The 26,549-nt window shown below is 40.3% G+C and overlaps 1 protein-coding gene across 1 annotated transcript in view; it reads left to right on the forward strand.

The window, feature by feature from the left end:
- Positions 1-26,549, forward strand: part of MTREX (Mtr4 exosome RNA helicase) — an 85,121-nt gene that overhangs the window by 6,514 nt on the left and 52,058 nt on the right. The window contains exons 4-15 of the mRNA XM_065406070.1: positions 3,504-3,566; positions 4,099-4,211; positions 9,156-9,330; positions 12,000-12,090; positions 12,871-12,995; positions 14,725-14,823; positions 16,167-16,269; positions 16,428-16,559; positions 17,925-18,004; positions 20,394-20,504; positions 23,486-23,587; positions 24,854-24,979. Of these exons, the coding sequence (XP_065262142.1) occupies positions 3,504-3,566; positions 4,099-4,211; positions 9,156-9,330; positions 12,000-12,090; positions 12,871-12,995; positions 14,725-14,823; positions 16,167-16,269; positions 16,428-16,559; positions 17,925-18,004; positions 20,394-20,504; positions 23,486-23,587; positions 24,854-24,979 (1,320 nt within the window). The remainder of the gene's footprint in view (positions 1-3,503; positions 3,567-4,098; positions 4,212-9,155; positions 9,331-11,999; positions 12,091-12,870; positions 12,996-14,724; positions 14,824-16,166; positions 16,270-16,427; positions 16,560-17,924; positions 18,005-20,393; positions 20,505-23,485; positions 23,588-24,853; positions 24,980-26,549) is intronic.

Below are 26,549 nucleotides of genomic sequence, written 5' to 3' on the forward strand. Positions count from 1 at the left end.
TGTATATATATATTCCTACTGTATGTATGTATGTGTGTGTGTGTGTGTGTGTCTGTGTGTGTGTATATATATATATACATATACATATATATATATATACATATACATATATATATATATACACACACACACACACACAGGACATGAAAAGATTGGTGTTGCCATGCTAACTATAACGAGAGTAATCAGCAGGAGGGAAAAAAACTTTTGTAGTGATAATCAGGATGGCCCATTTCAAACAGTTGACAAGAAGGTGTGAGTAACAGTAGGGGGAAAAAATTAGCATGGGGAAATAGGTTTTACTTTGTGTAATGACCCATCCACTCCCAGTCTTTATTCAAGCCTAATTTAATGGTGTCCAGTTTGCAAATTAATTCCAATTCTGCAGTTTCTCGTTTGAGTCTGTTTTTGAAGTTTTTTTTGTCGGAGTATTGCTACTTTTAGGTCTGTAATTGAGTAACCAGAGAGGTTGACGTGTTCTCCGACTGTTTTTTGAATGTTATAATTCTTGACATCTGATTTGTGTCCATTTATTCTTTTGCGTAGAGACTGTCCGGTTTGGCCAATCTACATGGCAGAAGGGCATTGCTGGCACATGATGGCATATATCACATTGGTAGATGTGCAGGTGAACGAGCCTCTGATAGTGTGGCTGATGTGATTAGGTCCTATGATGGTGTCCCTTGAATAGATATGTGGACAGAGTTGGCAACGGGCTTTGTTGCAAGGATAGGTTCCTGGGTTAGTGTTTTTGTTGTGTGGTGTATGGTTGCTGGTGAGTATTTGCTTCAGGTTGTGGAGCTGTCTGTAAGCGAGGACTGGCCTATCTCCCAAGATCTCTGAGAGTGAGGGATCGTCCTTTGAAGTGGGTTTTAGCCCACGAAAGCTTATGCTCAAATAAATTTGTTAGTCTCTAAGGTGCCACAAGTACTTCTCGTTCTTTTTGCTGATACAAACTACCACGGCTACCACTCTGAAACTTGCCTGTCTAGATCTCTTTAAAGAGGCATTCCATGAAGCTTCTGAAAAGCTTGATAAATATTTGTCATTTGGACAACCAGGTCTGAATTTTCTGAAGGCTTGTAAGTTATTTGATCCTCATCCTGTTTATATTGTGCAAGGACACTGTGAGTATTTTCAAGCAATACCTGTTTTTTCTGAGGTAACTGAACATGAGCTAAAATTGTACAGGGAAAAAATTGTGCCTGAAGCTATTAGAAGTCAAGCTTTTTTTTGTAGACCTCCAGGTGTTTTGGCTTTCAGTGAAAGAAAATTCCAAATATCACCAATCTGGCCTTGAAGTGTGTAAATGCTGTCTCAAACTCTGCAGATGCAGAGATAATTTTTTCACTGTACAATTTGATCCTTTCTGCCAGAAGGAAATCACTAAGTGAGAAAAATTTAAAGGCTTTGTTTTCTGTACTATAATTTAAATGAAAATACTGGATTGTACTGAAACGCTTGACAATGATTAGCAAAAATGTATGACTTACGTGTGTGAAAATGCTGAGCAATTTAAAATGACATTCTACTTTATTTTGCTGTTTGGTCTTCTGTAATGTAATTTAAATGAAAATCCAGGATTATAACTGAAATTCAGGGTATTGGTTACCAAGTACGTAACTTAACTTTCATGTGTTTAGGAAATACTGAATAGTTATTGGGGGGCTTTTTTCTGTATTGTAGTTTAAATGAGTTATTACTCAAAGACAGGACGTTTAACTTTGGAGAGTGTAAAAGGATCTGAGTAGTGAATAGGCTGTTTAGTATTTACTGTGACTTTGAAAGGTTTCTCTAATTTTTTGTTTCAATAATGGGCAGATGTAGAATTTCAATGCATGGCTCATGGAGCTTTTTATTTCCCTCTTACGGCAGTCTAAGCCTCTGTTGACCCGTGCCATGCCAAAACAATAAACCCTTGCTACCTGAGCTAACAGTGCTCCCACACTCTGATCCCCTAGCTTAGCACTACTCACAGCTGTCTCTCTAGGCCCAGGGGTTGGCAACCTGCGGCACGCGTGCCAAAGGCGGCACGCAAGCTGATTTTTAGTGGCACTCTGCTGCCAACCGGGGTCCTGGCCGCCAGCCCCGCTCAGCCTGCTGCCTGCCGGGATGGACGGAACGCCAGGCCGGCAGCGGGCTGAGCAGGGCTGGCGGCTGGGACTCCGGCTGGCAGGGGCCGGCAGACGGAACCCCAGACCGGCAGCAGGCTGAGTGGCTCAGCTTACTGCCAGTCTGGGGTTCCGTCTGCTGCCCCCACTGCTGGTCTGGGGTTCCGTCCGCCAGCCCCTGTAAATGTAAAATGTATTACTGGCATGCAAAACCTTAAATTACAGTAAATAAATGAAGACTTGGCATACCACTTGTCAAAGGTTGCTGACCCCTGCTCTAGTCCTATAACTCAGCTTACACACAGGCTGGAACCGTAGGCCCTCTCGATGGGTGCAGCAGTCTCACTCACACTGTACAGTAGCACTTCATCCTGAGCACCACTCTGTGCGCGTCTGATTCTAGTGGCGCCGCCCTTCCTTTTTTAGTCCCTGTCATCCTGAACCCTCCCAGCTATCGCTGCCCCCTGCCTCCCCAACACTCCTGCCCGCACCTGGCACAGGGGCACACCTACTACTTCCGGAGACAAAGGGGTGTTGGCTGGCGAACCATGCACACAACTTAACCCACACAAATGTGCATGTACGTACTTGCCCCGACATACACATGCTACCTGGGGTCTCCCTTCCCCATGCTAACTACCTCTATCCTACAATTAAACTATCGCTAACTCACCAATCCCCTCCCGCTACAGTGGTGTGACCCAAAAACCTTACAATACACATAGAAGCTTGAACTTGGACAAGACATGACAGACGCTAGCGCCCTCTTAGGTCAGGTCGTTACAATACTTTTGTATAATGACTTTGTTTAAATGAAATATTTAATTTCATTGGAAAAGAATATAACTGTCAACAAAGATACATCAAGTTCTGTATTAATATGCCTAGTAAGGAATCTATTTATCAAAAAATGTTTCCTGAATCTTTTTTTTTGTCTGTATTGTTACCGACATACAAAATGTGTGCAGAATTTTTAATTTTTTGATGCAGAATTTCCCTAGGAGTAGTAAAACAGTAGCTTACAGTCATATATTGCAATGTTCCTTATCCTGAATTGCTAACCATCTAAGACAAGACAAAACAGTAGATGGTACACCAGGAAAAGGAGGGAATGGAACTTATTAGTGATAGCTTGAAAAGTCGGGTTTGAAGAAAAAAAGGGAGCATTTGACAAAACATAAGATGCAGTGTTATAAAAGTTGAAAAGTCAAAAGTAAATTCCTGTGTTTTGTTTGTCTCCTGAGTCCTGACCCTCTTTGTTTAGCTTGATAGTACTGATTGAATAGTAGTTTGAGCCAGAGTGGCTGCATTGTAATTAAGAATCACCTTGAACACAAAGCATTCTAAAGCTTGGTGTTTTTTTCTGTTTTTGTTTAAAATATGTATTGTCAGGTTGCACTTCCTGCAAATGAAGACTTCATAGCCCTCAAGCCAAGAACTGGAAAAGCTGCAAAGGTGTGTTCTAGATTTAAAAGAAAAAAAAATACAGATGTATAGCCTGTAGGCTATAAATAGATAGATGGGGATAAATGGGCCCTATCAGCAGCAGTGACGTAAAAGGAAACCTTTAAAAACTGGTCTCTGCACTGAATGAGTAGATGAATGTTTGTCTTTAGTGTAATTTTTTGTTAGAGCTAGATGGAGAGATTGTTCTGGTTTGGTTTCCACCACCCATTTGGCAGCATCATTCAGTGGCTCCAGTGGTATAAACTGTGGGTTTGTTCTTCTTTTATTTTTGTAATAAACTCCATACAAAATCTAAACATATAAAGGCCTAGATCTGCCATTTTACATCAGTTACGGATTAGGCTGAGACTCTCAAACTTAACTCTCAAAGTAAGTTAATTCAAAATCTAAATAAAAAGCTATTATAAAATACTATTTTCAAGTGGAATGAAATGGTAACTAGTCACAAAATTTCACTCGAGGCTGGAAATTTAAGCTGTAAAGTATGTTTCTTTTAAATGCATTTTTTTTTTCTTTTTAGGAATATCCATTCATTCTTGATGCTTTTCAAAGAGAAGCCATTCTTTGTGTGGATAACAATCAGTCTGTTTTAGTGTCAGCTCATACGTCAGCTGGCAAAACTGTGTGTGCAGAGTAAGTAATTTTGTGATAGATTTTTGTAAGAGTGAATAGTGTGGTGTTTCCCCTGATCGTTCTGCTGAACTATATGTCAGACTCGAGGAAAATTTTTAAAGGTTCTGTAGAATCAGTCACACTTTCTAAAGTAGTCTGTTGCCAGTAGTACAGTGTGATTTAATGACTTACAAATATTTTGACCACTTCGGGTGTGTTTAAAATTTAAAACAAAAGTTATTTTCTTCATTGTGCTTAGCCAAGTGAGAGTGGTGGAAGATTTCTCCACTTTTAGACTGTTTTGTTTTTGTTTTTTTGGAAACAGTCTGCTTCTGTTGATGTTTTTTTATGTAGGATGAAAGGAAAACACTTGTTGCAACACAGATATTTAGATAAGAACATAAGAACAGCCATACTGGGTCAGACCAATGATCCATCTAGCCCAATATCCTATCCTGTCTTCCCACAGTGGTCAGAGGGAACAGAACTGGCAATCATTGAGTGATCCATCCCATGTTGCCCACTCCCAGCTTCTGGCAGTCAGAGGCTAGGGACACCCGGACCATGGAGTTGCATACCTGACCATCTTGGCTAATAGCCATAGATGAACCTATCCTCCATGAATTTATCTAATTCTTTTTTGACCCCTGTTAAAGTTTTGGCCTACATAACATTCCCTGGCAACAAGTCCCACAGGTTGACTGATTTTAGAAAATCACCATGTTATGTTTTCTGTCTCTAGGCTGTAATTCATAGTCAAATTGTTGATTTTTGTTTTTTGTTGAGAGGTAATGGTTTGACTTCATTGTAGGCTGATGTCTATTATTTAACCATAGAATGTGGATATTGGCATGGGAAGCAGTTCTATAAATTTTCCCTGATGCTTTCGTTTGGGAATAAGAGGCCTCTACCCCAGTGTTTCTCAAACTTCTGTACTGGTGACCCCTTTCACATAGCAAGTCTTTGAGTGCGACCCCCACTTATGAATTTAAAACACTTTTTTATATATTTAGCACCATTATAAATGTTGGAGGCAAAGTGGGGTTTGGCAAAGTAGAGGTTGACAGCTCGCGACCCCCCATGTAATAACCTCGCGACCCCTTGAGGCGTCCCAACCCCCAGTTTGAGAACCCCTGCTCTACCCTTAACCGGAGAGAGCACCTCTTGAGATAAAACGGTAGCTCAGTCTTTGTTCACATTTAATGCTTTCTCTCAAAATTTTTTCTATAATTATCTTCTGTAAGGATTTCAGGTCACTGTGACACTATGCCCTATATTCTTCATAGAAATATTGTTATGATATGAATATGGCATAACTAATGTGTTTTGTGCAAGATAAGTCATGTGAGAGATCATTGGAAAGGTTATGATTTGCTGAATGTGATTATCCTATTTGTATGCATGTATCATTTTTGTATCTACAGTTAGGAATATTGACTATGTATCAATTACAAAAATGTTTGCACCTGGGGAACACTCACCAGACAAAATGCAATCAGTCTGGCTGGTTAGCTGGGGACAAGTCAATGAACCATTAGGGAGGACAATAGGTCTTTGAAGGTGCTAATCTCCCATCTTCCTGGGATACTTCAAATGGCCTTTGACTCACGGCTGCTTTGACACTGTGATCATGTCACCTGGTACTGAACTTCATCTTGGACTACTAGTATTTTTCCACTAATAGGGGGTGGGGTTCAAACTGCGAAACAAAGGAGTCCTGCCATATTTAAATCCTATTTAAGGCAGGGAAATAAGAAATAAGTTAATCAGGGATCGTTCTTCACTAAATCTCACTGCTGAAAACATCTACTGGCTGACCCCAGGCAAGTACACATGAGCCACAAGACCCCCAAAATGGTGAGTAGCCACAGGGGCAGGGTAAATCAGTGTTCCCAGACCCTACTGTACACTAGGCACATGGCTCTTGGGGAGAGCCAGCACTGTAGGGAGGGGCCTGATAATCATTCCTGTCCCCACATTTTCCACAAGCTGTGTTCATTATGGAAGATATCTTGCTGCCGAGGGTGAGCAGGGAATCAAGGGAGGGTCTTCTCCAAGACTGCGGCTTCCGCCCTGGCCCTTATGCGACTTGCCTCTGTGCAGCAATAGTCCATTCCCCCCACCCCCCGTGATGGCAGAGTGGCGCGGGAAAGTTACCGTTAATGGACAAGAAACAAAGCAGCTCTGCCAAAGAACCTGCGGCAGCGGATTGCCCAGTATCTCCATGAGAGTTTCCTGGGTGAGGCAGATTCCTGTGAAGTGAGGGAGTCAATCAACAGCCTGTTCCGCCGCTCAGACGAGGCATGTGGTGGTACGCGCATCATACAGACACAATCCTGTTTTCTGCAACCCTCCTGCCCGCAACAGCTCGCTTCAGCAATTCCCAAAATCAAATCCACTTACCAGGGGTCTCCTCTCCTGTTTGTGCTTCGCCATGATCCGACAGCTGTGATTGGCTAGTCTCCTCCGGGGTAGAAAAGGGCTCCGGGCTGCATGCGTCTCTGACCTCCAAGTCATCCTCTGCCCCTGGGTCTCCCTCCACGTCCTCGTCCAAGATTTCCTCCTCCTGGCTTGGTCCACTCTCGACTGGCAGGCGAACCACTGAAGTATCCAGTGGCCTTCGCAGTGGAGGTGGGAATCACCACCGAGTATCATGTCCAGCTCTTTCTAGAACCCGAAGCTCGTGGGCGCAGCACCAGAGCGGTGGTTTGCCTCCCGCCTGCCTTGTGGTAGGCTTTCCACAGCTTCTTCACTTTGACCCTGCACTGCAATGTGTCCAGGTCATGCATCATGAAATCTGTCCGTAGGTATCATAATTCCTAAGGCTGGAGCGCAGCTAGGACTGGACAGCCTCCTCTCCCCAAATGCTGATGCGGTCCAGCAGCTCAGCATTGCTCCAAGCGGGGGATTGCCTGGTACATGGAGCAGGCATGGCCACGTGGAAAGATGCGCTGAGACCACTGCATGCATCAGCGAGCAAACAGGAAGGGGGCTTTCAAAATTCTAAAGGAATTTACGTGGTGGGGATGACTGTTGGTCACCTGAGGGCAGGGCAATAGAGTTCAAACCGATGACCAGAGAGGCAAGAACAGGCATTGTGGGACACCTCCCGGAGGCCAATTGCAGTGCTGTAATCGACCAGGGTGTCTATACTGGCACCGCAGTGCTGTAGCCCTGGCACAGAAAGCTGTACGTCTCTTGGGGTGGTGTTTTTTTAAACAACGTTGCAACTGTGCAGTTTCAGCACACTGAGTGGCTTGACAATGTGTACACCTCGGGAGTTACAACACAGAAAGCTGCTTTACTGCACAGAAACTTGCCAGTGTAGACAAGGCCTAAGAAACAAAGACAAAAGGGGTGGAGAAGAGCTGAGGCCAGGCTGGAAAAGGTATCTGGCCTGTGAAAGAAGTGCCTAAAACAACATTTAGGGTGAATTACTGCTTGTAACAAATGTTCCCTCTAATTTTTTCCAGCCATGTGTGGAATAAATTTTATGTGCACCAAGGAATGTGCGCCACACCAGTAGAAACATAAAATCTAGATATAATATATATTTTTAAAAAGTTACCATAGGGATAATTACTTCAGCCAGGACAGGTTAGGCATTTTAGAACTCCCTACTCAGAGAATTAAATTTAAGTGTAAGAGAAATAAAAATTATGAAATGCATAGACCAGTCAAAACACTAAAATAACAAAGTTTGAAAGAATAAAATTATAGACAATATATGTGCATTGCAGGAAGTACCAAGAAGTAATAGAAACAATAATAATACAAGTATGTGTTGGGAGGTGAGTGCGAAAGAGACAGCATGTGTGTGTGAGACAGAGAGCGTGTGTGAGAGAGAGACAGAAACTGTGTGAACTGACTGCTGGGGAAATCTCAGAAACAATGCACTGTCTCTTTAAGAAAGGCATTCAGTCACTCACAATTCACCTCAGCAGCTCCGAGTCCTGGCTCAGTCCTGAGCCAGCTGTGTCCCCTCTCCCCTGCTCTGCGGAGATGGGGTACGGAGTGGAGGGAGGGGGACACCCTGAGATCTGCACCCTCTTCCCCTTCCCCCGCCCTCCCGCTCTGCACAGCCAGCAGCAGGGTCCTGGGAGCAGTTGTAGGACGGAGCACATGCTGCCGGCTGTGTGCGCCCTGCTAATCAGCTCGGTGGCATTTGAATCTCTCCTGGGCAGCCGCCCAAGCGTGCAGCTTACAGGGAGCACAGCTTGTAACCAGTTTCTTTAGTGTATTAAGCTTAGTTTGGTGTTTGTTTTATTTGTTCAGTAATCTGCTTTGATCTATTTGCTATCCCTTATAATCACTTAAAATCTACCTTTGTAGTTAATAAACTTGGCTTTCTTTTCTCTAAAACCAGTTTGTGAAATTCATAACTGGGGGGGGGCAAAAAGCTGTGCATATCTTCCTCCACATTGAGGAAGGAGGCGAATTTCAGTTAGCTTACGCTGTACAGTTCCCTGTGCAGCGCAAGACAATAGAATTTTGGGTTTACATTCCAGAGCAGGTGTACACTTGTGTGCTAGGCAGTTCCCTACCTGAGTCTTTCCATGCAGAGCTGATCTCAGTGTCTGTGTCTTTCTGCAGCTGGGTGTCCCCCTACCGTGTGTACTGGAGGAGGCTTGAGGGCCTGGCTCAGCAGGTCAGTGTAAGGGAGCCCAGACTGGTGGAACAGGTGGGCTCAGTGGTACCTCTGTACATCAGGTGGCACCCCGGAGTGGGGGATAACCCGTCACAGTCACTACTTAACTTATTGAACAAATCTAATTTGCCAAGTGTAACTTACAGAGTCTCTGTGCAATGATATATAAGTTCTACCAGCTTGGATTAAATTGAAACTGGTAACCAACAGGTGAAAGGATTCCTATTTTGTTACCAGTCTTCTGTGATAGATTTTTACTTTTCATGGAAGGGTAGAAAGGTGTAAATGTCTCACATGTATTTAATATTCTATTGTAGGTATGCGATTGCCTTGGCTTTGAGGGAGAAACAGCGTGTGATATTTACCAGTCCCATTAAAGCTCTGAGTAACCAGAAGTATCGTGAGATGTATGAAGAATTTCAGGATGTTGGTTTGATGACTGGGGATGTCACCATTAATCCTACAGCTTCTTGTCTTGTAATGACAACAGAGGTATGTTTAAGTAGGTAGTACTTAGTCCTTTTGCTTTTCCTTTTTGTCTCTGTTGGAGTATTTTTGGCCCATGCTGTTGAGAATGGCTGAAACAGAAAGATTTCCAACAAAGATTATACTGGGTGAATTACGTTTAAAAATAACACAACATTTTAAGTTCCCTCTGCCCTCACAACTTCCCCTGCCTTCAATTTAGTCTCTGATTGGGGTGGGTGGGAATTAACTACTTTGAAATGACTGCTGTATGTTCACATTTTTGAGATGTGTCCCAGGCACTGTGGTGCCTCAGGAACCTTCTGGAAAGCAGTGCCTGTTAGGGCTGCATGTTTTCCCTTTCTAAGTACTGAATTTTCGGAACCAGATTGTAAAAGGGTGACATGGCCTCAAACATTGCAGTTTCTTCCTTTTTCTCAGCTAGCTGCAGGTGAATGGTAATGCTTCCATATTTACTGTTCTATTGTAGTTTAGCTAGTTAGTAAATATTAGGTAGTGTGCCCCATTGCACATTACGGTTTTATTCTAAATGTATGATCCTTCGACCTTTTTCTCATGGCCAATCAAGTCACTAAGGATTTACTGCAGTAGTGTGTCTCATGCTTCCCTGTAGTTCCAGAAGTGGATTCACGTACCTTTTGTTTCCTCTGCCTGGGGAAGTCTAGATTGCTGCTCATTGTGTAAGTGCTTCACATCTCAAGCTTGCACCAGTAGGCAGCAGAGCTTCCATGTCTTCCTCAGCAATTAAGGTGTTGCTCATTTCTCAACAACTCTATCAGGAGGCAATGGCTTTGTGGGGCTGGTGCCTGACTTACTCAGGTTTGAGATGATGTGCATGGTCCTTGACTTAGACTATGGTAGAAATGGAGCTGTCTGTCTTCAAACTTTGTTGGGTAACAGACAGCGATGTGAAATGCTTCAGCTCTGGGTAAGGGGTTGCAATTTTTTTCAAGTTGGGGGGGGGGGTCGGGTCACACTTTTTTTTTTTTTTTTAAGTTCAGAGAAGGTCACCCGCCCAAAAAGGTTGAGAAACACTGGTCTAGACTGTGTTGATGAATGGATCTTTCAGGGAAGCTTCTGTTTCTCTTAGTGGTGTCATCAGACCAGCTCTTTCAGGAATATCTGAACATCTCAGTTGACCTTGCTGTTTGTTCACGGGAGGCTGACTAATTTTATTGTAGTCCAAAAAGCCCTCTGCTCTGAAATGGCTTTCTCTGTGAGCAGCCAATCTGTATCCATATGCTACATCCATATAATCTCTTTTAGGTTATTTATTATTTGTGGCCTCTCATCCTCTCTTGTTTTTCTATGAAGGTGCAATTGCGTACAATCTCAACATATCTGTCAGTAAACAGTTCTATTGTTTTCAGTCAAGTCACAAGACTCCTGAAATGTCAATCTTCCCATTAGTCAGAAAAGCCATTGCAAAATGGTATTTCAACCTGGTGCTGATAGGATTGATGGACTTTTTTTGAGACCTTTGGAGATTCCACTTGTTATTAAAGACAGTATTTTTAATCAGTTACATCTGCAAGAAGAGTGAGTGTTGCATACTCATCTGATTTCTTGTCACCATATTTCACAGGGATAAAGTGGTCCAAGCTTGTATAAAAAATGGTGTCTTGAATTCCACCTGACTCAGATTATTGCTCTCCTGATGGTCTTTCAAAATTTCATTATTACCTGGGGAAAATTATCCTATATGTTGAGGACTTTAAGTTTTTATTTGGGTAGGACTGAGGCACTTAAAGTTAGCAAGATTTTTTTATAGCTTTTGGGAATCAGTTTTTAAAAGGAATGCTACTTCCATTCATCCCCTGCATCAGTAGATTAGATTGAGTACTTTGACATATTACGTTAGCTTGGGTGTCAGTTCCTCAGGATCTTATGACTTACCCCACTGTGGCTAAGGCAGCATTGATAGCAAGTCTTTGTCGTGTTTCCATCTTAGAAGTTGGTGGAACACAGACCTGCAGTTCGCTGTACACATTTACTCACCACTGCTCTCTCAGCTTGGCATCTAGGTCAGATGCTTATTCTGGAACCAATTCTGCAATCTTTGTTTAGTTAGAGCTTCTCAGCCTACCTTTCTGGAGGGAGCTGTACTGCTCAATAGATTCCCACAAGTGGGAATAAGCAGAAGTCACTTTAAAGAAGTAAATAGTTTTTAGGAGAAAAACTTGAGTGGGAAGAACTCTTAGGCTTTAAAGGATTTCCCCTTAACATAATAATTACCTGTGTGGCATCTTTTGGGTGAATGAAGGTTTAAAAGAACATTAAGCTGAACTGGTCCTGAAATTTAGTGGTAACATGCTATCAAATGGAGAATCAGAGTAATGGCAATAAATTCAGCCCCTTATTCCTTCACCTATATCTCAGGGGGAACAGGTTCAAATCATGTTGTTGAGTTTGATGATTAGAGTTTATTGTGAGGAGTATCTTATAATTATTTCTAGGAGAAGCTTGCTACAGATTTGATATTCTTCTTAATAGCCTAACTCTAAATGTGTAGTTTTTTTTAATTACAAATTAAGATTTCATATTGCCATATGAATATGAGCCAAACATCTCTGAGAAACTTTCTTAAGGAGATCCTTGAAAACAGAGTACATTCAGTAGTAATAATTGTTACTTAAGTGCTAGATTCATCATTTGCACCGTTTTATTTTCTTCAGATTTTGAGAAGTATGCTCTACAGAGGTTCTGAAGTTATGCGAGAAGTTGCCTGGGTTATATTTGATGAAATCCATTATATGAGAGACTCAGGTATGGTGTATTTACAGTTTTGCTATGAAGTAAATAGTATATTCTTTTTCCCATCTGTGGCATGGCCTGCTCGCTCCTGCCTCTGCTCAAGTCCACAAACAGCTCAGAGACCTTTTTGTTAGTAAAACACCCTATATGGTTTATTTACAATGTTGGTTCCCACCATCTTGTATGCTGGACAGCCTTACACCTACAGTCCTGGGGAGTCATCAGTGAAGAGCAGAGTGAGGGAAGGTCTACACTCCAGCCAGGATCGAGGCTCTGAGATCGATCCACCGACGGTCTGTTTAGCGGGTCTAGTAAAGACCCGCCAAATCGACTGCAGATCGCTCTCCAGCTGACCCCTGTACTCTGCGCCCAACGAGAAGAGTAAGGTAAGTCGACAGGAGATTTTCTCCCGTCGACCCCCTGCGGTGTAGACCCTGCGGTAACTCGGCCTAAGGTACCTCGACTCCAGCTACGTTATTCACGTAGCTGTAGTTGCATAGCGTAGGTCGATTTACCGCGGTAGTGTAGACATAGCCTCAGTATGTGTCTGTCTGTCTGCTTCCCCTCAGCCTACTTCTTTGCTGTGCCTTTTGTATCATCTGCCTAATGGCCTAATTAGCCTCTTAGTGCTCCTCAGCCCATCAATTAGGCACAGCTTTTCTTAGTGAGGTCTGCTCTGGAATAATTAATTAGAGCTGCAGTGACCAGAGTGCTTGTGCCTGGAACCCAATAGGTGGGGAGGGGGGTTGTGCAGCCTTCATATAATTTGTCGTGTGCATCTTCTGTTTTCAGAACGTGGTGTGGTTTGGGAGGAGACCATTATTTTGCTACCTGACAATGTTCACTATGTGTTTCTTTCTGCCACTATTCCGAATGCCCGCCAGTTTGCTGAATGGATTTGCCATCTTCATAAACAGGTCTGGAGTCATTGTTGGGTGGGGTCTGATCCACAAGATCTCCATCTTAAAAAGTGGACGATCTGATAAGTGTATGGGAACTGAATTCTTAGATAGGTTGTGGTGCTTTTACAGTTTAAATTAAAGAGATGTCAACTCAAAATTGGCACAAAATTTTGACTATGTAAAAACAAATCTACTGTTTTGTAAAACAATATAAATGTTTATATTTTTAAAATCCTAATGCAGGAGTTGTTTTAAACAAGTAAACATTCCCCTGTAGTGTTTGCATCCCAAACAATGCAGCACAGAGAACATGAACAAAAAGATTGTGTGTGGGGGTGTTTATGAGAGAAAATAGAAAATTATTTTTTTTTAACCATTTGTCTAATGTAAAAAGCATAAATCGTGAAACATGAGTTGGATTTAAAAACGCTGAGTTTCAATAATCCAGTTATAGTAACCTAGGAAAGGAAATTGGTGTAAAATACAATTTTTAAGTTCACAGTGACTTTTTAATCTTTTATAAAAGGAATACTGTGTGCTTTTTGGGGAGAGGGGTACAATGCAAATTTCTTCGCAATGTGTGACAGTAAGTGGAAATGAAATTAGGAGTTTTTAATCTTTGTTTCATTGTTTTGATTTTTATATTCTGGTAGGTCTCAGCATTTGTTAAGTCATAAGGTTTCTTTGTAACCATTAAATTGGAGCGAGACTTATTTACTGCTGTATCCCTCCAATAATTGAGGCTTTTACATTGAGCTTGTAATTGTGTGTTCCTGAAAAGTATTTGTATTTTTTTTTTCCTTCCCCAAGAGACACTGTTAGTACTATATAAATCTTTTGGATAATATGTTTTAGGCCTAACTTTCCATCAGGGCTTGTCTACATGGCAAGTTACTATATGGCGAGCCAGGGTTTGAATCTTAATCCTGGGGCAATTCTTCACCCTGCAGAAAAATGGGGGAGCAAAGAAATCTCTGGGGAACACTCGCCCCTTCCGTAGCAGCCCGGGCATGTCTGCTTGGAGCAGTCAGCAACCGAGAGCAGATCACCGCGGGGGGGAGGCTAGGTGTGCATGTGTCCATGGAGAGAGGTTAAGAGGGTGGGCGCGTGCCTGCATGCGAATGAGTGAGACAGACTCACTCTGGGCTTGTCTACACTGGCAATTTACAGCGCTGCAACTTTCTCGCTTGGGGGGGTGGAAAAAAAACCCCCCTGAGCGCAGCAAGGTTCAGCGCTATAAAGCGCCAGTGTAGACAGTGCACCAGTGCTGGGAGCTACACCCCTCGTGGAGGTGGTTTTTTTGTTTGTTTGTTTTGTTTTGTTTAAGACCACACAAGCCACGTTAGAGCGCTGCCAGTGTAGACTAGCCCTTAGAATAATGTTGCTTGAAAGCATAGTTTACTATGTTTACTAAATTTACTCTGGGACTTTGACTGCACTGTAGCAGTGTCCGCATACAAGCTGGTGCACTGTACAGTCACACCCTAGCTTGCCACACAACTCTCAGTGCAGACAGTAATGTATGAGCGTCTAAAGCAAACATGGTTTTGCATTCCTGATTGTGCTCTAATAAGAGAAGTGTGACTGATCACAATCTTTTATTGTTTTGGGATTTAAAATATTTTTGATTTTTCTCTGGAAAGTGCTGTCTCCAGACTGTGGTCAAGGGGGTATATTTATTGTTTGAATAAATACCATATTTATAGTAGCAAAGAAGTAAATTGTTTTGTTTCTCCCCTCTTAGCCTTGCCACGTGATTTACACAGATTATCGACCTACTCCTCTGCAACATTATATCTTCCCAGCAGGGGGGGATGGACTCCACCTTGTGGTTGATGAAAATGTAAGACATATTTAGTTTGTTTGAAAGATTATTGTCTGTGCTTTCAATAATTATGAGACTGTCCTTTTCAAAATTTGGCTTTGAATTTCCTCCCACCCATTAACTTGTGGCAAAAATTTTGACCACTGATTCAACCTATCCCTACCTGCTTGACAGACAAAATAGGTCTATGTGGGATAACCCCCCCCCTTCATTTAAAAAAAAAAAAAAAGAAAGAAAAACTTCTGACCATGGTGCTTCTGATTGCTGTTAAACATTACAGTGGTATAGAACACAGCAATTATTTTATTTAATGTCCCAAAATTCAGGTGGGTATGATGTGCCACATTGAGGTGCTCAAGAGTTTGAGTAGGAACTTTCCCCCTCATGAGGTGCTAACTTGATTATCTCCGCAGTGTTCTCTTATTTTGTCAACACTGTTTCTCCCCTGCATGTAAAAAAAAACAAAAACAAAAAAACCCTTGTGATCCAGAAATACAAAATCTTAAAATACACATCTCATGACTAGGACCCTACCAAATTAATGATCCATTTTGGTCAATTTCACGATCATAGGATTTTAAAAACTATAAATGTCAGTTTCAGAAATTTAAATTGTAAATTTCACAGTGTTGTAATTGTGGGGTTACCGAACCAAAGGGGACTATGGGGGGACCATAGTCCCCTTATGGGGTGTCACAAGGCTATTGCAGGGGGGTCGCGGTATTGCCACCCGTACTTCTGCATTGCTGCCTTCAGAGTTGTGTGGCCGGAGGACAGCTGCTGGCTGGGCACCCAGTTCTGAAGGTAGTGCTAGCTCCAGCAGCAGCGCAGAAGTAAGGGTGTAGCAATACCATACCATGCCACCCTCACTTCTGTGCTGCTGCTGTCAGCGGTGCTGCCTTCAGAGCTCGGCTCCCAGCCAGCAGCCGTCGTTCTCTGGCCACTCAGCTCTGTGAAATCTGGTCTTCTCTACAACAGCCAGATTTCAATGGGGGAGATGAGATTTCACGGTCGTGAATTCGGTAGGACCCTTCTCATAACAACTATTGTCACTGGGAGCAGTACTAGACTCAAATCAGGCTATTCATAATTCAAGGTCCAGCAGTTATGTCAGTATCATAATACAGAGCCAAATAAAGGCAGCATAGTATGCTGCTTCTTTGTTAATTTCTCTGTAAGTTCATATTCTTGCATGCAAACGTGCTTCTACATTCCCCCAATAAAAGGGGTCGCAGGCTAATTTATGGTAGTACTTTATTTTTTTTGCTTTGTATTCTGACTTAAAATGTCTTATTTCTGACCCATTATAAAGTTTTAATTGGGGAAGTGAAATTGCTTACAAAAGTCACATTAATTTCTAGGGTGATTTCAGAGAAGATAACTTTAACACAGCGATGCAAGTACTTAGAGATGCAGGTGACTTAGCAAAAGGAGACCAGAAGGGCAGGAAAGGAGGAACAAAAGGTGAGTTTGAAACCTTGTATTTTAAAATGGTTCTTATATAATACAAAGATGAATTAAGTTATTTAAAAACTGAAAACAAGAATGCTGTTAGTGCATGTGTCTAGATTAAGAGACTTTTCTACTAATGTAACTTCTAAATTAATGTTTTGTCTTTGCAGGACCATCAAATGTATTTAAGATAGTGAAGATGATCATGGAAAGGAATTTCCAGCCTGTAATTATATTCAGTTTCAGTAAGAAAGATTGTGAAGCCTACGCACTTCAGATGACAAAATTAGACTTCAACACAGGTACAGATAAATAAGTTGTAGTGTGGTTTTATTTCTAAATGCAGGTTTGCATAAATTATGTGAGAGGCCTTTCTAGACAGATCTCTACTTTATTTCAGACTTTTGTATCTAATGTGAAAAAAGTAGACCTACAATACATAGATATGGAAATGCGGAACTTTTCAGTTATATATAGTCTTAATAAATTAAGCTAATTGTAGTTGAAATTGCTGGCGCCACTAGAGAATCTAATGAGCGTACAATGTTGAGATGGCTTTTCATTCTGAACCTTAGATATGGCATGGGTATGTAAACACATGCTTGCCACACAGTAATTCTATAGTGCACTAACTGTCTGTGTAGACTCTGCTACTGTGTTCTATGTTTCCTAGTGCACACTGATGTTCTATGGTTTGAATGAGCAGTACATCAATGTGACCTAGGGAATTTTTAGTGCCCATTAGAGCAAGGCCTACCCAGACAGTTAGTACATGGCACACTGGAGCGCTGAAGATTTACATCCCAGTTTGCCATGAAGTAAGTGTTTGTGTAGACATGCCCTTAGTTTTTACCTGCAGTGCATCTTGGAACAGCAGTAATAGTACAGCTACTATCAGGAACGGTTGCACAAGTTGAGAAACGATTGGCCACATGCCAAGTTGTTCCCCCACCTCCCTTCCCTGTCTTTTGAGTTATGAGTCTGGCATCTGAGTAATTTCTCAGATGCAGAAAAATGTTTTTCTTGCTCACGTAACATAACTAAACTGATCTTCCTCAGCTGCTCAGTTTCCCTCCCAAAAAAGCCCTCCAACATTTCATCTTAACTTGGGAAAAGAATAAGATAAATTAAAGACTTTTTGAGAATTTTAGGAGTAACTGTATAGAGGGAGCTGTAATAGAAGTCATCGTAGATTGTGAACTCTTCAGGGCAGGAACCTTGTCTACTCGTCAACAGAATGTCTTTGCACAATGCTGGCACAGTGTAATTAATTGTAACATTCACTGTCATATGCAGCGGGATATTTGTTCTCATAATCCACACGTACAACCATCAGACTGTAATCATTGCAATTAAAAATTCTCCCCTCTACTTGTTTGTAAATAAAGCAAATGTTTTTTTTAATTAGCTTAAGTGTACAGCTGCATAATTATACCCTTTATTTTGGTACCTCATACATGTGTTTCAATTGTACAAGGCAGGTAACTTTAGTAGTTCACTTTCTTTAACTAGCTGAGTATGTATGCTGACTTCCTAACTTACATTATAAAAAGTAATGCTGAAACCTTTAAAATAGTTAGCAGTTATATTTGACATGGTTTACAATACCACCATGTTGGTATTTGCAGGAAAAAATTTGCTTATGTGTAGATGTTTCCTTTTTTTAGATGAAGAAAAAAAGATGGTTGAAGAAGTATTTAATAATGCAATTGACTGTCTTTCTGATGAAGACAAGAAACTTCCTCAGGTGAGTGTGGAGGTTGCTTAAGAATAATTTCAGTTAACATATACTAAAATTCATACCTGATGTGATGCAGGTAAATATATGATGGATTGTTTATGAAAAGTGTTGTGAATAATGTCAGTAGCTTGTTTTGATTGAAAGTGACGGCTAAATTAAAACTTAGAGGGTATAGATACTTTACCACTGTTTTGAACCATAGCTCTACTCAATTTTCTGGGTAACTTTGAATGACTTATTTTTTAATAAAGTGTACATCTCCAAATAGGTGTAAAACTTTTTTTAATTGAAAGTTGCTCAGATGTACTTGATATTGATTCTCTATTCTTTATCAAATTTTGCCTTGTCATTTTTTTGTGAAGTCGAGTTAACAGAGCAGCTGCGTACCAATTTATAGGAGAATGGTTGCATCTTTACAATGGAAAAAATATAAATATATATAAAAAATTAGAGTTGCAGAATACTGAAAATGCAACAAATTTGTAACAGTTGCTAAAATTATGGTTAATATTTTTTATTTTGTTTTTGCTCTATATGCACAACTTTTTCTCGTCCTGTTATTTGATTAGCCTTTTGGAGAGTTTCGTTGTGATTCAATGTAGGAATTGCCACAGGCGTAGCAGCCCTTGTGCTTTTGGCCATACCTGTGTTAGGGAAAACATCTCACCAGTGCTACCGCCGGTTCAGTTTCATTGATGGCAGGAATCTCTCCTAAAAGTCCCTAGCATAGATGAGGCCGTTGAGGCAGAAAAGGGAGCTTTTAAGTTCTGCCAGCATCACTTTATGGTGTCACTTCATGAGGCTCTGTTAAAAAATCTTGGTAGATAACCAGTAAGCATGCTCAGAAATTATTTTTCAATCACTTATACTTCTCTTCCTCAAAACCTAACCAAGATGCTACTCTCCATTAAGGACTACTAGCTTTCAAAGTGGAGCCATTTTGGAGTTAACTGCATGAGAGCAGCTGACAGAAGAACGGGAAGATTGATTTTTTTTTTTTTTTTCATTCCCTTTAACTTATATAATGACTTCATGCAGTTTACCCAGGTCTTAAAAAAGTACTTGTTCTCAGACAAGCCATGGAAAGTTCAGCCTTTGAGTTTTTGTAAATGTTCAGAGCAATTGAAAATCAGGATTCAGAATGAAAAAAATTGAAACTATTTTGAAGCCTGGTGTGTTATATATATAACACACAGATATAGATGTATAAGCTTGTAACAATGGAATCCTATTCATAGTATATGGAATAGGTTGATATTTTGCCTGTTGTGGATAATTAAATCTAATCCTGAAAGAATACTTGGATCAGTTTTGACACTGAAACTGAACAAAAGAAGTTCTAATTAACAAAGCTAACCAAGTGAGTATATGTTTATTTAAAATAATTTTGGATTTTTAGATTTGATTAGAAGAATTTAAAGTGTTCAGAATTTGAACTATGTAGTGTTTGCAACCAGAACATTCTGCTTTCATAGAACAAGATAATTCAAGACTATAAATTTATGATCAAATTGCAGCCAAACAAAACCATTTTTTATGTGTATGAAGATATTGGTTTACCAAAAATGCCCTATGTGGGTAAGAAAAACTCTTAAGTAAACTTACAAATTTAAATATTCTCATTTTTAAAATTACTTAGAACATGCTTAGCAGTAAGGAAATGCTGAGTTATGAATATTGAACAAAGCTATGAGAGTTTGGAATGTTGACAAACTAAGGGCTATGATTGGCTGAAATTGACGCAATTATTTTTGTCTTCAAATTTGCTTCATTTGCAAGTCTGGATATATATGTTCATCAAGTCAGCAGTTCTATTTACCTTCTCCTTTGGAAGCAATAGGTAAAGCGCTGCTTGGGCATAATAGCAAGGTCAGGCTTGCTTCACTGGGTACTATTCATGGCTTTGGGAATATCTGTTTCCACTGACAGGGAGAGGAAATAATCAAAACATCCCGTATGTTCTCATTCTACTTTCATAGATAAATGCTTCACTTTCCAGGGAGTGCTCAAGGGTCACAAGAAAGTAGAGCCTTTTGTTTCTTTCCAGCGTCACTTCTTATATGGTCTTTCACAGTGCATTTAGAGAATTTTCCTGCTTAACTTTGAATGCTTGAATAGAACTCTAGATGCTACTACAGCTTGTGGATCGGAGATTCCTCTTATATGTGATCTGAGGTGCTAGCCCAAGTAGCCAGAACAGATCTCTGTCTTTGATCACTTTTTATTGGGGGTGAATCTTTAATAAGTCAAAGGTCTGTTTATCTGTTTGCGCTTATATTGTCGGATAACATGAAAACTATAAGAGCAAGCTGTTAAATGTTTTACACGTAATTGTTATCTTTTTGTTTAAAAGTATATATAAATAGACATATTCACTTACCCTCTGTATTCACAGGTTGAGCATGTGCTTCCTCTTTTGAAGCGAGGAATTGGCATTCATCATGGTGGTTTGCTTCCTATTTTAAAGGAAACAATTGAAATTCTTTTTTCTGAAGGATTGATAAAGGTATATAGTTCATACCTCTGTATTTAGGTGCAAGTCTGTGTATTTTTCATAATTATTTTAGCTTTGACTCTCTTGAAAATGTACAGTGGTACATTGTGAGGCAGTAGAACCTCAAAAATATGAACACCAGAGTTATGGACTTATCAGTCTAACCAACACCCTGTGAAACCGGAAGTCCTCAATCAGGGAGCAGCGCAAACCAAAAAAAAAAAAAAAAAAAGCAAATACTGTACTGCGTCGGAGCTTCAGTGACTGGGGAATTGGAGCTGCCACCACTGGGGCTCAGGGCTTCAGCCCCACAGCTCAGTTTCCAGCTTCAGCGGGGCGAGAGGGAGGTGTGCTGGGGATCGGGGCTTCAGCTCCGCTCCTGGTTTCAGCCAGGGGCAGGGATCGGGGCTTCAGCCCCGCAACTCCATTCCCATCTTCAGCGGGGGGAAGAGGGGATGGGTTGGGAATCTGAGCTCTCTGATCCCAGTTTCAGCCAGGGGGGAGGAACGACTGGGGATTGGGGCTTTAGTTACAAGGGGCGCGCTGGTTTCAGCCCCAGAGAAGAGAAGGGCTTGTGAAGCTTACTATCTAGAGGCCTGTGTCTTCGACCACCCGTACAGCAGTTCTGGAAAGCTTGAGTTTTTCTACTAATTTGGATTAACTAACACAATTGGCATTTAGTTTCTTCCTCTGAGGCACCACTTTATTTTTAATTATTCATGACTACAGACTCATTTTCCAGAAAGAACAAACTTATCAGGCTTCAAACTCTGTGCCTTTTTTCCACTTCAGAAACACTTTGGGCATGGCGATGGAGGAGGGAGGTCTCTTTAATGAAAAGTCAATGTATTTACCAGTCTTTTGTTGCTTTAGGTATCTTTTTATTTGGGTGCTTTATAGCTCCAATTGTAACAGTTCAATATTTTTTTTAAAAAATGCAAAAAATAAATTACATGTTAAATATTAGAATTGCAGTAAATTATAGAATTTCATCTATATAAATTTTTCCCATTTCCTATCCTTTTCATCTGCAACCTGAAGTGATAGCAATTCAGGGAATCTAGCTTCAGAAGAAGAACTTTTTAAATTCTCTATTGTGAGCCTCCATCATCTGCTATACTTTCACAAACTCCAAACACAGAAAATTGCTGTGTAGACAAAACCCCAGACTGAATGCAGCCAGTTGCCAAACCCTCCATTCTGTTATAAACTGAGTAATGGTATGTCTAGAGTAGAGTTCTTGCTTCTCTTGTAATTTGAATTGATTGATTGCCAATTAACTCAAATTACCTAAAGGAGAGAAGGTGGGTGAAGAAATATCTTTTATTGGACCAACCTCTGTTGGTGGAAGGAACAAGCTTTCAAGCGTCACAGAACTCTTTTTCAGTTCTGGAGAAGGAAACTAGAGTGTCGAAGCTAAATATAAGATGGGATAGATTGTTCTTAAAGGAAAACTGCATAACATCTTCAAAAGACAAGATGGGAACTTAAATTCATAACTCTGCTGGACACTAAAAAACATGGACTTAACAGAGACACTGGGTTTATGGCCCATTACAACAACTTGTAACACACCTTTCTTCCTACTAACTCTCCATTGTCCTACAACTCCAGAAGTATTAATTGCCCACTTCATTTTAAGTGGTCTCCTACAACATGTTTGAATATCTTATGCTTAACAATCTGTCCCACCTTGTATTTAGCTTACACACTCTAGTTTCCTTCTCCAGACTTGAAAAAGAGCTCTGTGAAGCTTGAAAGCTTGACCCTTCCACCAACAGAAGTTGGTCCAATAAAAGAAATTTCTTCACCCACCTTATTTCTCTCATAACCTGGGACCAACACATCTACAACAACATTGCAAACAAATTATTTAACACCTTTGTAGATGCTAATCTATATACTCCACACATATCCTAGGTTTATCCTAGGCAGAGTTCAGCTCTCAGTATTGAGATTTAGTTTAAACAAAAGCATTAAAAATTAACAGTAAGTGCTTTCAAGAAATGAAATCAGTTGCTGTTACTGTGGGGTGGGGAGTTGAAAGATTCCCAGCAGAACACACAACTGTATACCCACGTATTGTAATTTGTTGTTTTTATGAGAACGCTATCTTGAGAGCTGGTACGAGATACTCCTTGTAATTCACTAACATTCTTTATTTTTCATTACTAAAATACCATTGCTGACGTTGTAGGAGGGGGCAAATAGTGTTTTAAAACGTAAATAATTTTTTCATATAATTTTCTTGATCTGCAATAATTTTGGCTAACTGTCTTTGATGTGATAAAGTTCTAAAGATAACAAAAAGTATATTTTTATGAGAAAGGTGGAAACAATAATTGTCAGTGCTCTATTCTTTATAGTCAAATGTTTTTCCCTTTTCCCCACACAATCTGTCTTATGAGCTCCTTCCCTGTATATTTAAATTCTCAGCTTGATCAGGAGATGAAATATAAAGAGACCTTTCTGATGCATTAATCTAAACAAAAAACCATGTCATGTGAGCTCAGGTGACAAAATGATCCCAGAATCTGGGCCAAAACTATAAGGCTCACTATCAAAATAGTTTAGAATGACCACTAACTTCACTGTATTCAGTATTTAATACAAAACTCACCACTTAGACTTTTGCTTTCTGTCCATTTTTCACATGCCCACATGAACATATAACTATAAACTAGCTAATATGTTTCTTCTGTTGGGGGAAATGGTGGGTAGAGATTGTTCTTGTTCCAGTTTTTAGTATTTGGGATGTACCCATGTTGGGGGGGAGGAGGGGGAAGTATTATAAGTACCTAGATATTGGCAACATTTTATCTACTGTAATGCACAGTATAGGTAAATAAGTGTTTGCAGTTTCGGGCATGTATTGTACATTTTAAATCTGATTAAAATGTGGAAAAGTCTTAGGTAGCTGCTTCTAATCATTTAAATGTTATAAAGTTATAAATTCTTATTTTGTTGTCTAATATTGTTGTCTGTTTATTTAGGCCTTATTTGCAACTGAGACCTTTGCTATGGGAATTAATATGCCAGCCAGGACAGTGCTGTTCACAAGTGCCCGCAAATTTGATGGGAAAGATTTCAGATGGGTAAGTGCAATTCAATATGCAGGGATGAATAATTGTGAGTTTAGTTGTTTAAATTCATATAGAAGATAGTTCTGAGAAATGAATTTATTTTAGAGACACTTTATCCACTGCAGTAAAAATATTTACTTCAAAGCTCTTACTTTGTTCATAATCATTGTAATTTTTAAATGTGCAATTCATATTAAAATGTTCAAATCTATAACTGCCCTCTTTAAAATTCTAGGTTCATTATAGAGTATTCATAAAGACACATTTTATTTTAATAAAAATAGTAAAAGGGCACCCAAACACAGGCAAGATCTGTATGTCTAAAAAATTTGAAAGATTCTACACAACCTCTTCGCAATTCTGAAACCATGTTTCCTGTCAGACTCTTTCCCAACTAACCATTGATTGTTCCCCATTCATATAAAAAACCTGGGTAAGTAGTTTTCTAGTGCCTAATGCAAAACCAAATACTCACTAGGCACTAGGTGACACTCTCCACTACAATTTCTGAGTTGATTGAGATGGAAATACAGCACTTGCTGTTATCAGTAGACAGAGGTCACTGGAATTCGTACTGTTTCACTAACCTCTTCCTCCCCCAGCAGTCTCATGATACATTAGCTGCAGCCCCCCCAAACAAACAAACAAAAACCCAGTGATGTCTAAGGACTTGCCTATGTGAGGACACTCGTGAAGGTTTTTCCAAATTAACTAAAGGTGGTAATTAAAAGTTGATTAGATAAACTGTATTAAACCAAATTAAGGCCACTTTAATTCTGAATGAGAGCATCCACACAAGAGGTTTAATACAGTTTATCTAATCTACTTTTAGTTCACACCTTTACTTAATTTGGAAAATTTACCTGAGTTTCTCAGTATAGACGAGCCCTTAGTGCTTCAGGGCTTGTCTACATGGCCCCGCAGTGTGGACTGCAGGAAGGGTCAATTGCAGTATGCACTAAAATGTTGAGCTGCATTTATAGCGCGCCACTTTACTGCACGCTGCAGCTCACATCCTCCTACCTTCTCCCCTGGGAGTCTGCACTGCTGGGCTGTGTAGACAAACCCTTAGTCATGGACTTGTGGCTTTGTGAATAGTATGGTTACTTTAACTCCATGAAAAGATCACATCTGTTATACCAGCCTTTGGTGGTTTTTTTTTTTTTTGCAGTTCTCAGTCACTGTAACATGCAACTGGATCAATGTGCTGCTGTTGCTTAAGTTACAGCAAAAGTTAGAGGTGGTTTTTTTTTTTGTTTTTTTTTGTTATAATTCTAGATCTCCTCAGGTGAATATATTCAGATGTCTGGTCGTGCAGGACGTCGAGGTATGGATGACAGAGGAATAGTAATTCTTATGGTAGATGAGAAGATGAGCCCAACAATTGGCAAACAGCTTCTTAAGGTATGCTGAGACTATGATTATTTAAATACAAGGAATGTGAAAGGTGAATGGAATTAAATCTGATGCATTTGAAAAGTTTCCTTGCATGAAATTCTCACTTTAACTCTTCAAATGCACTGGTGGCACAAAGGAACCCTGGAGCACCTAATCCCAGATAGCTAATACAAGACGTGATTGGTTTATGAGGGAAGCGTTTTGTGAGACTGCACTTGGGAGTATGACAGGAATAAGTTCAATATTGCAGAAGTCACATTTGACTGAAACATGATTCATTTTAATATTTACTTCCCGGGGGGATTCTGCGCTAAAAAATAAAAAATTCTGCAAATTTTATTTGTCAAAATAATGCAGTATACTCACACCAGTTTCAGTTGTTTTGGTAAGTTATTTAAACTACAATACAGAAAAAAGTCACAACTATTCAGCATTTCCTAAACACATGAAAGTTAAGTTACAAATACTTGGTAACTAATACCCTGCATTCCGGTTATAATCCTGGATTTTCATTTAAATTACATTACAGAACACCAAACAGGGAAAAAAAAAAAAAAGGTAGAATGTCATTTTAAATTGCTCAGACTTTCACACATGAAACTCATACAGTTTTGCTAATCATTGTCCTGGACTTAGCTGGTACTTTGGGAAGTGCTTGGTTCTGATTGTCCTGACATTTTATTGACTGCTTGGTAAATGTTTTATTTGCCCTCAAAAGTCGTCTTTTAAAAAAAAAAAAAAAATGGGTAAATAAAAATCTAATCCCATTGTGCCACTTTGGCACAAGAAAAACATGAGCACATATACTCCTGTGGGAATTGACTGAGAATGGGAACAGTTAACTAACAATATAATCATTAACAATATTACTATGCAGACAGGTTGTTTCATTCTGAGGCAAAAATGTGATCAATTAACCATCAACAGCAACACAAAATGTTAATTTTTTTTTTACAAAAGCTATTTTCTTTAACTTAAAACCAAACAATTTTCAGTAACATGATACTAATATTTAATTAAGTGTTTTTTTTTCAATTCTCAAGAAGTTACATTTTTACCAGGCAGGCAGGCTGCTACACTTCTGCCTTGGGGACATAGCCTTCCTCCCGCAGAACAAAAAGACCTACCCTCTTCCATGCCTCTCCAGCCGCAGTATCAAGAGAGGGACTGAGGGCTTGTCTACACTGGAAATTTAGAGCGCTGCAACTTTCTCACTCAGGGGTGTGAAAAAACACCCTCCTGAGCATAGCAAGTTTCAGCACTGTAAAGCGCCAGTGTAGACAGTGCCTCAGCGCTGGGAGCTATGCTCCACATGGAGGTGGGGTTTTTTTGTTTTTTTTTTAGCGTGCTGGGAGAGCTCTCTCCCAGCGTTGTGCCGCGAGCACACAAGCCATGTTGAAGTGCTGCCGCAGCAGCGCTTTAGTGTTGCCAGTGTAGACTAGCTCAGAGTCTCTCTCACTTGTTGGTCAGCCCCACGCCCTGATGGTGATCAATATCTCCCCCGCAGGCATGCACACAAGCCCCCTTTCCCCCACAGTGATTTGCATCTCTGAAGCTGCTCCAGGCACGCTGGAAC

This window comes from Emys orbicularis, chromosome 6 (assembly GCF_028017835.1).
Source record: "Emys orbicularis isolate rEmyOrb1 chromosome 6, rEmyOrb1.hap1, whole genome shotgun sequence".
In the NCBI taxonomy this organism is placed as follows: Eukaryota; Metazoa; Chordata; order Testudines; family Emydidae; genus Emys; species Emys orbicularis.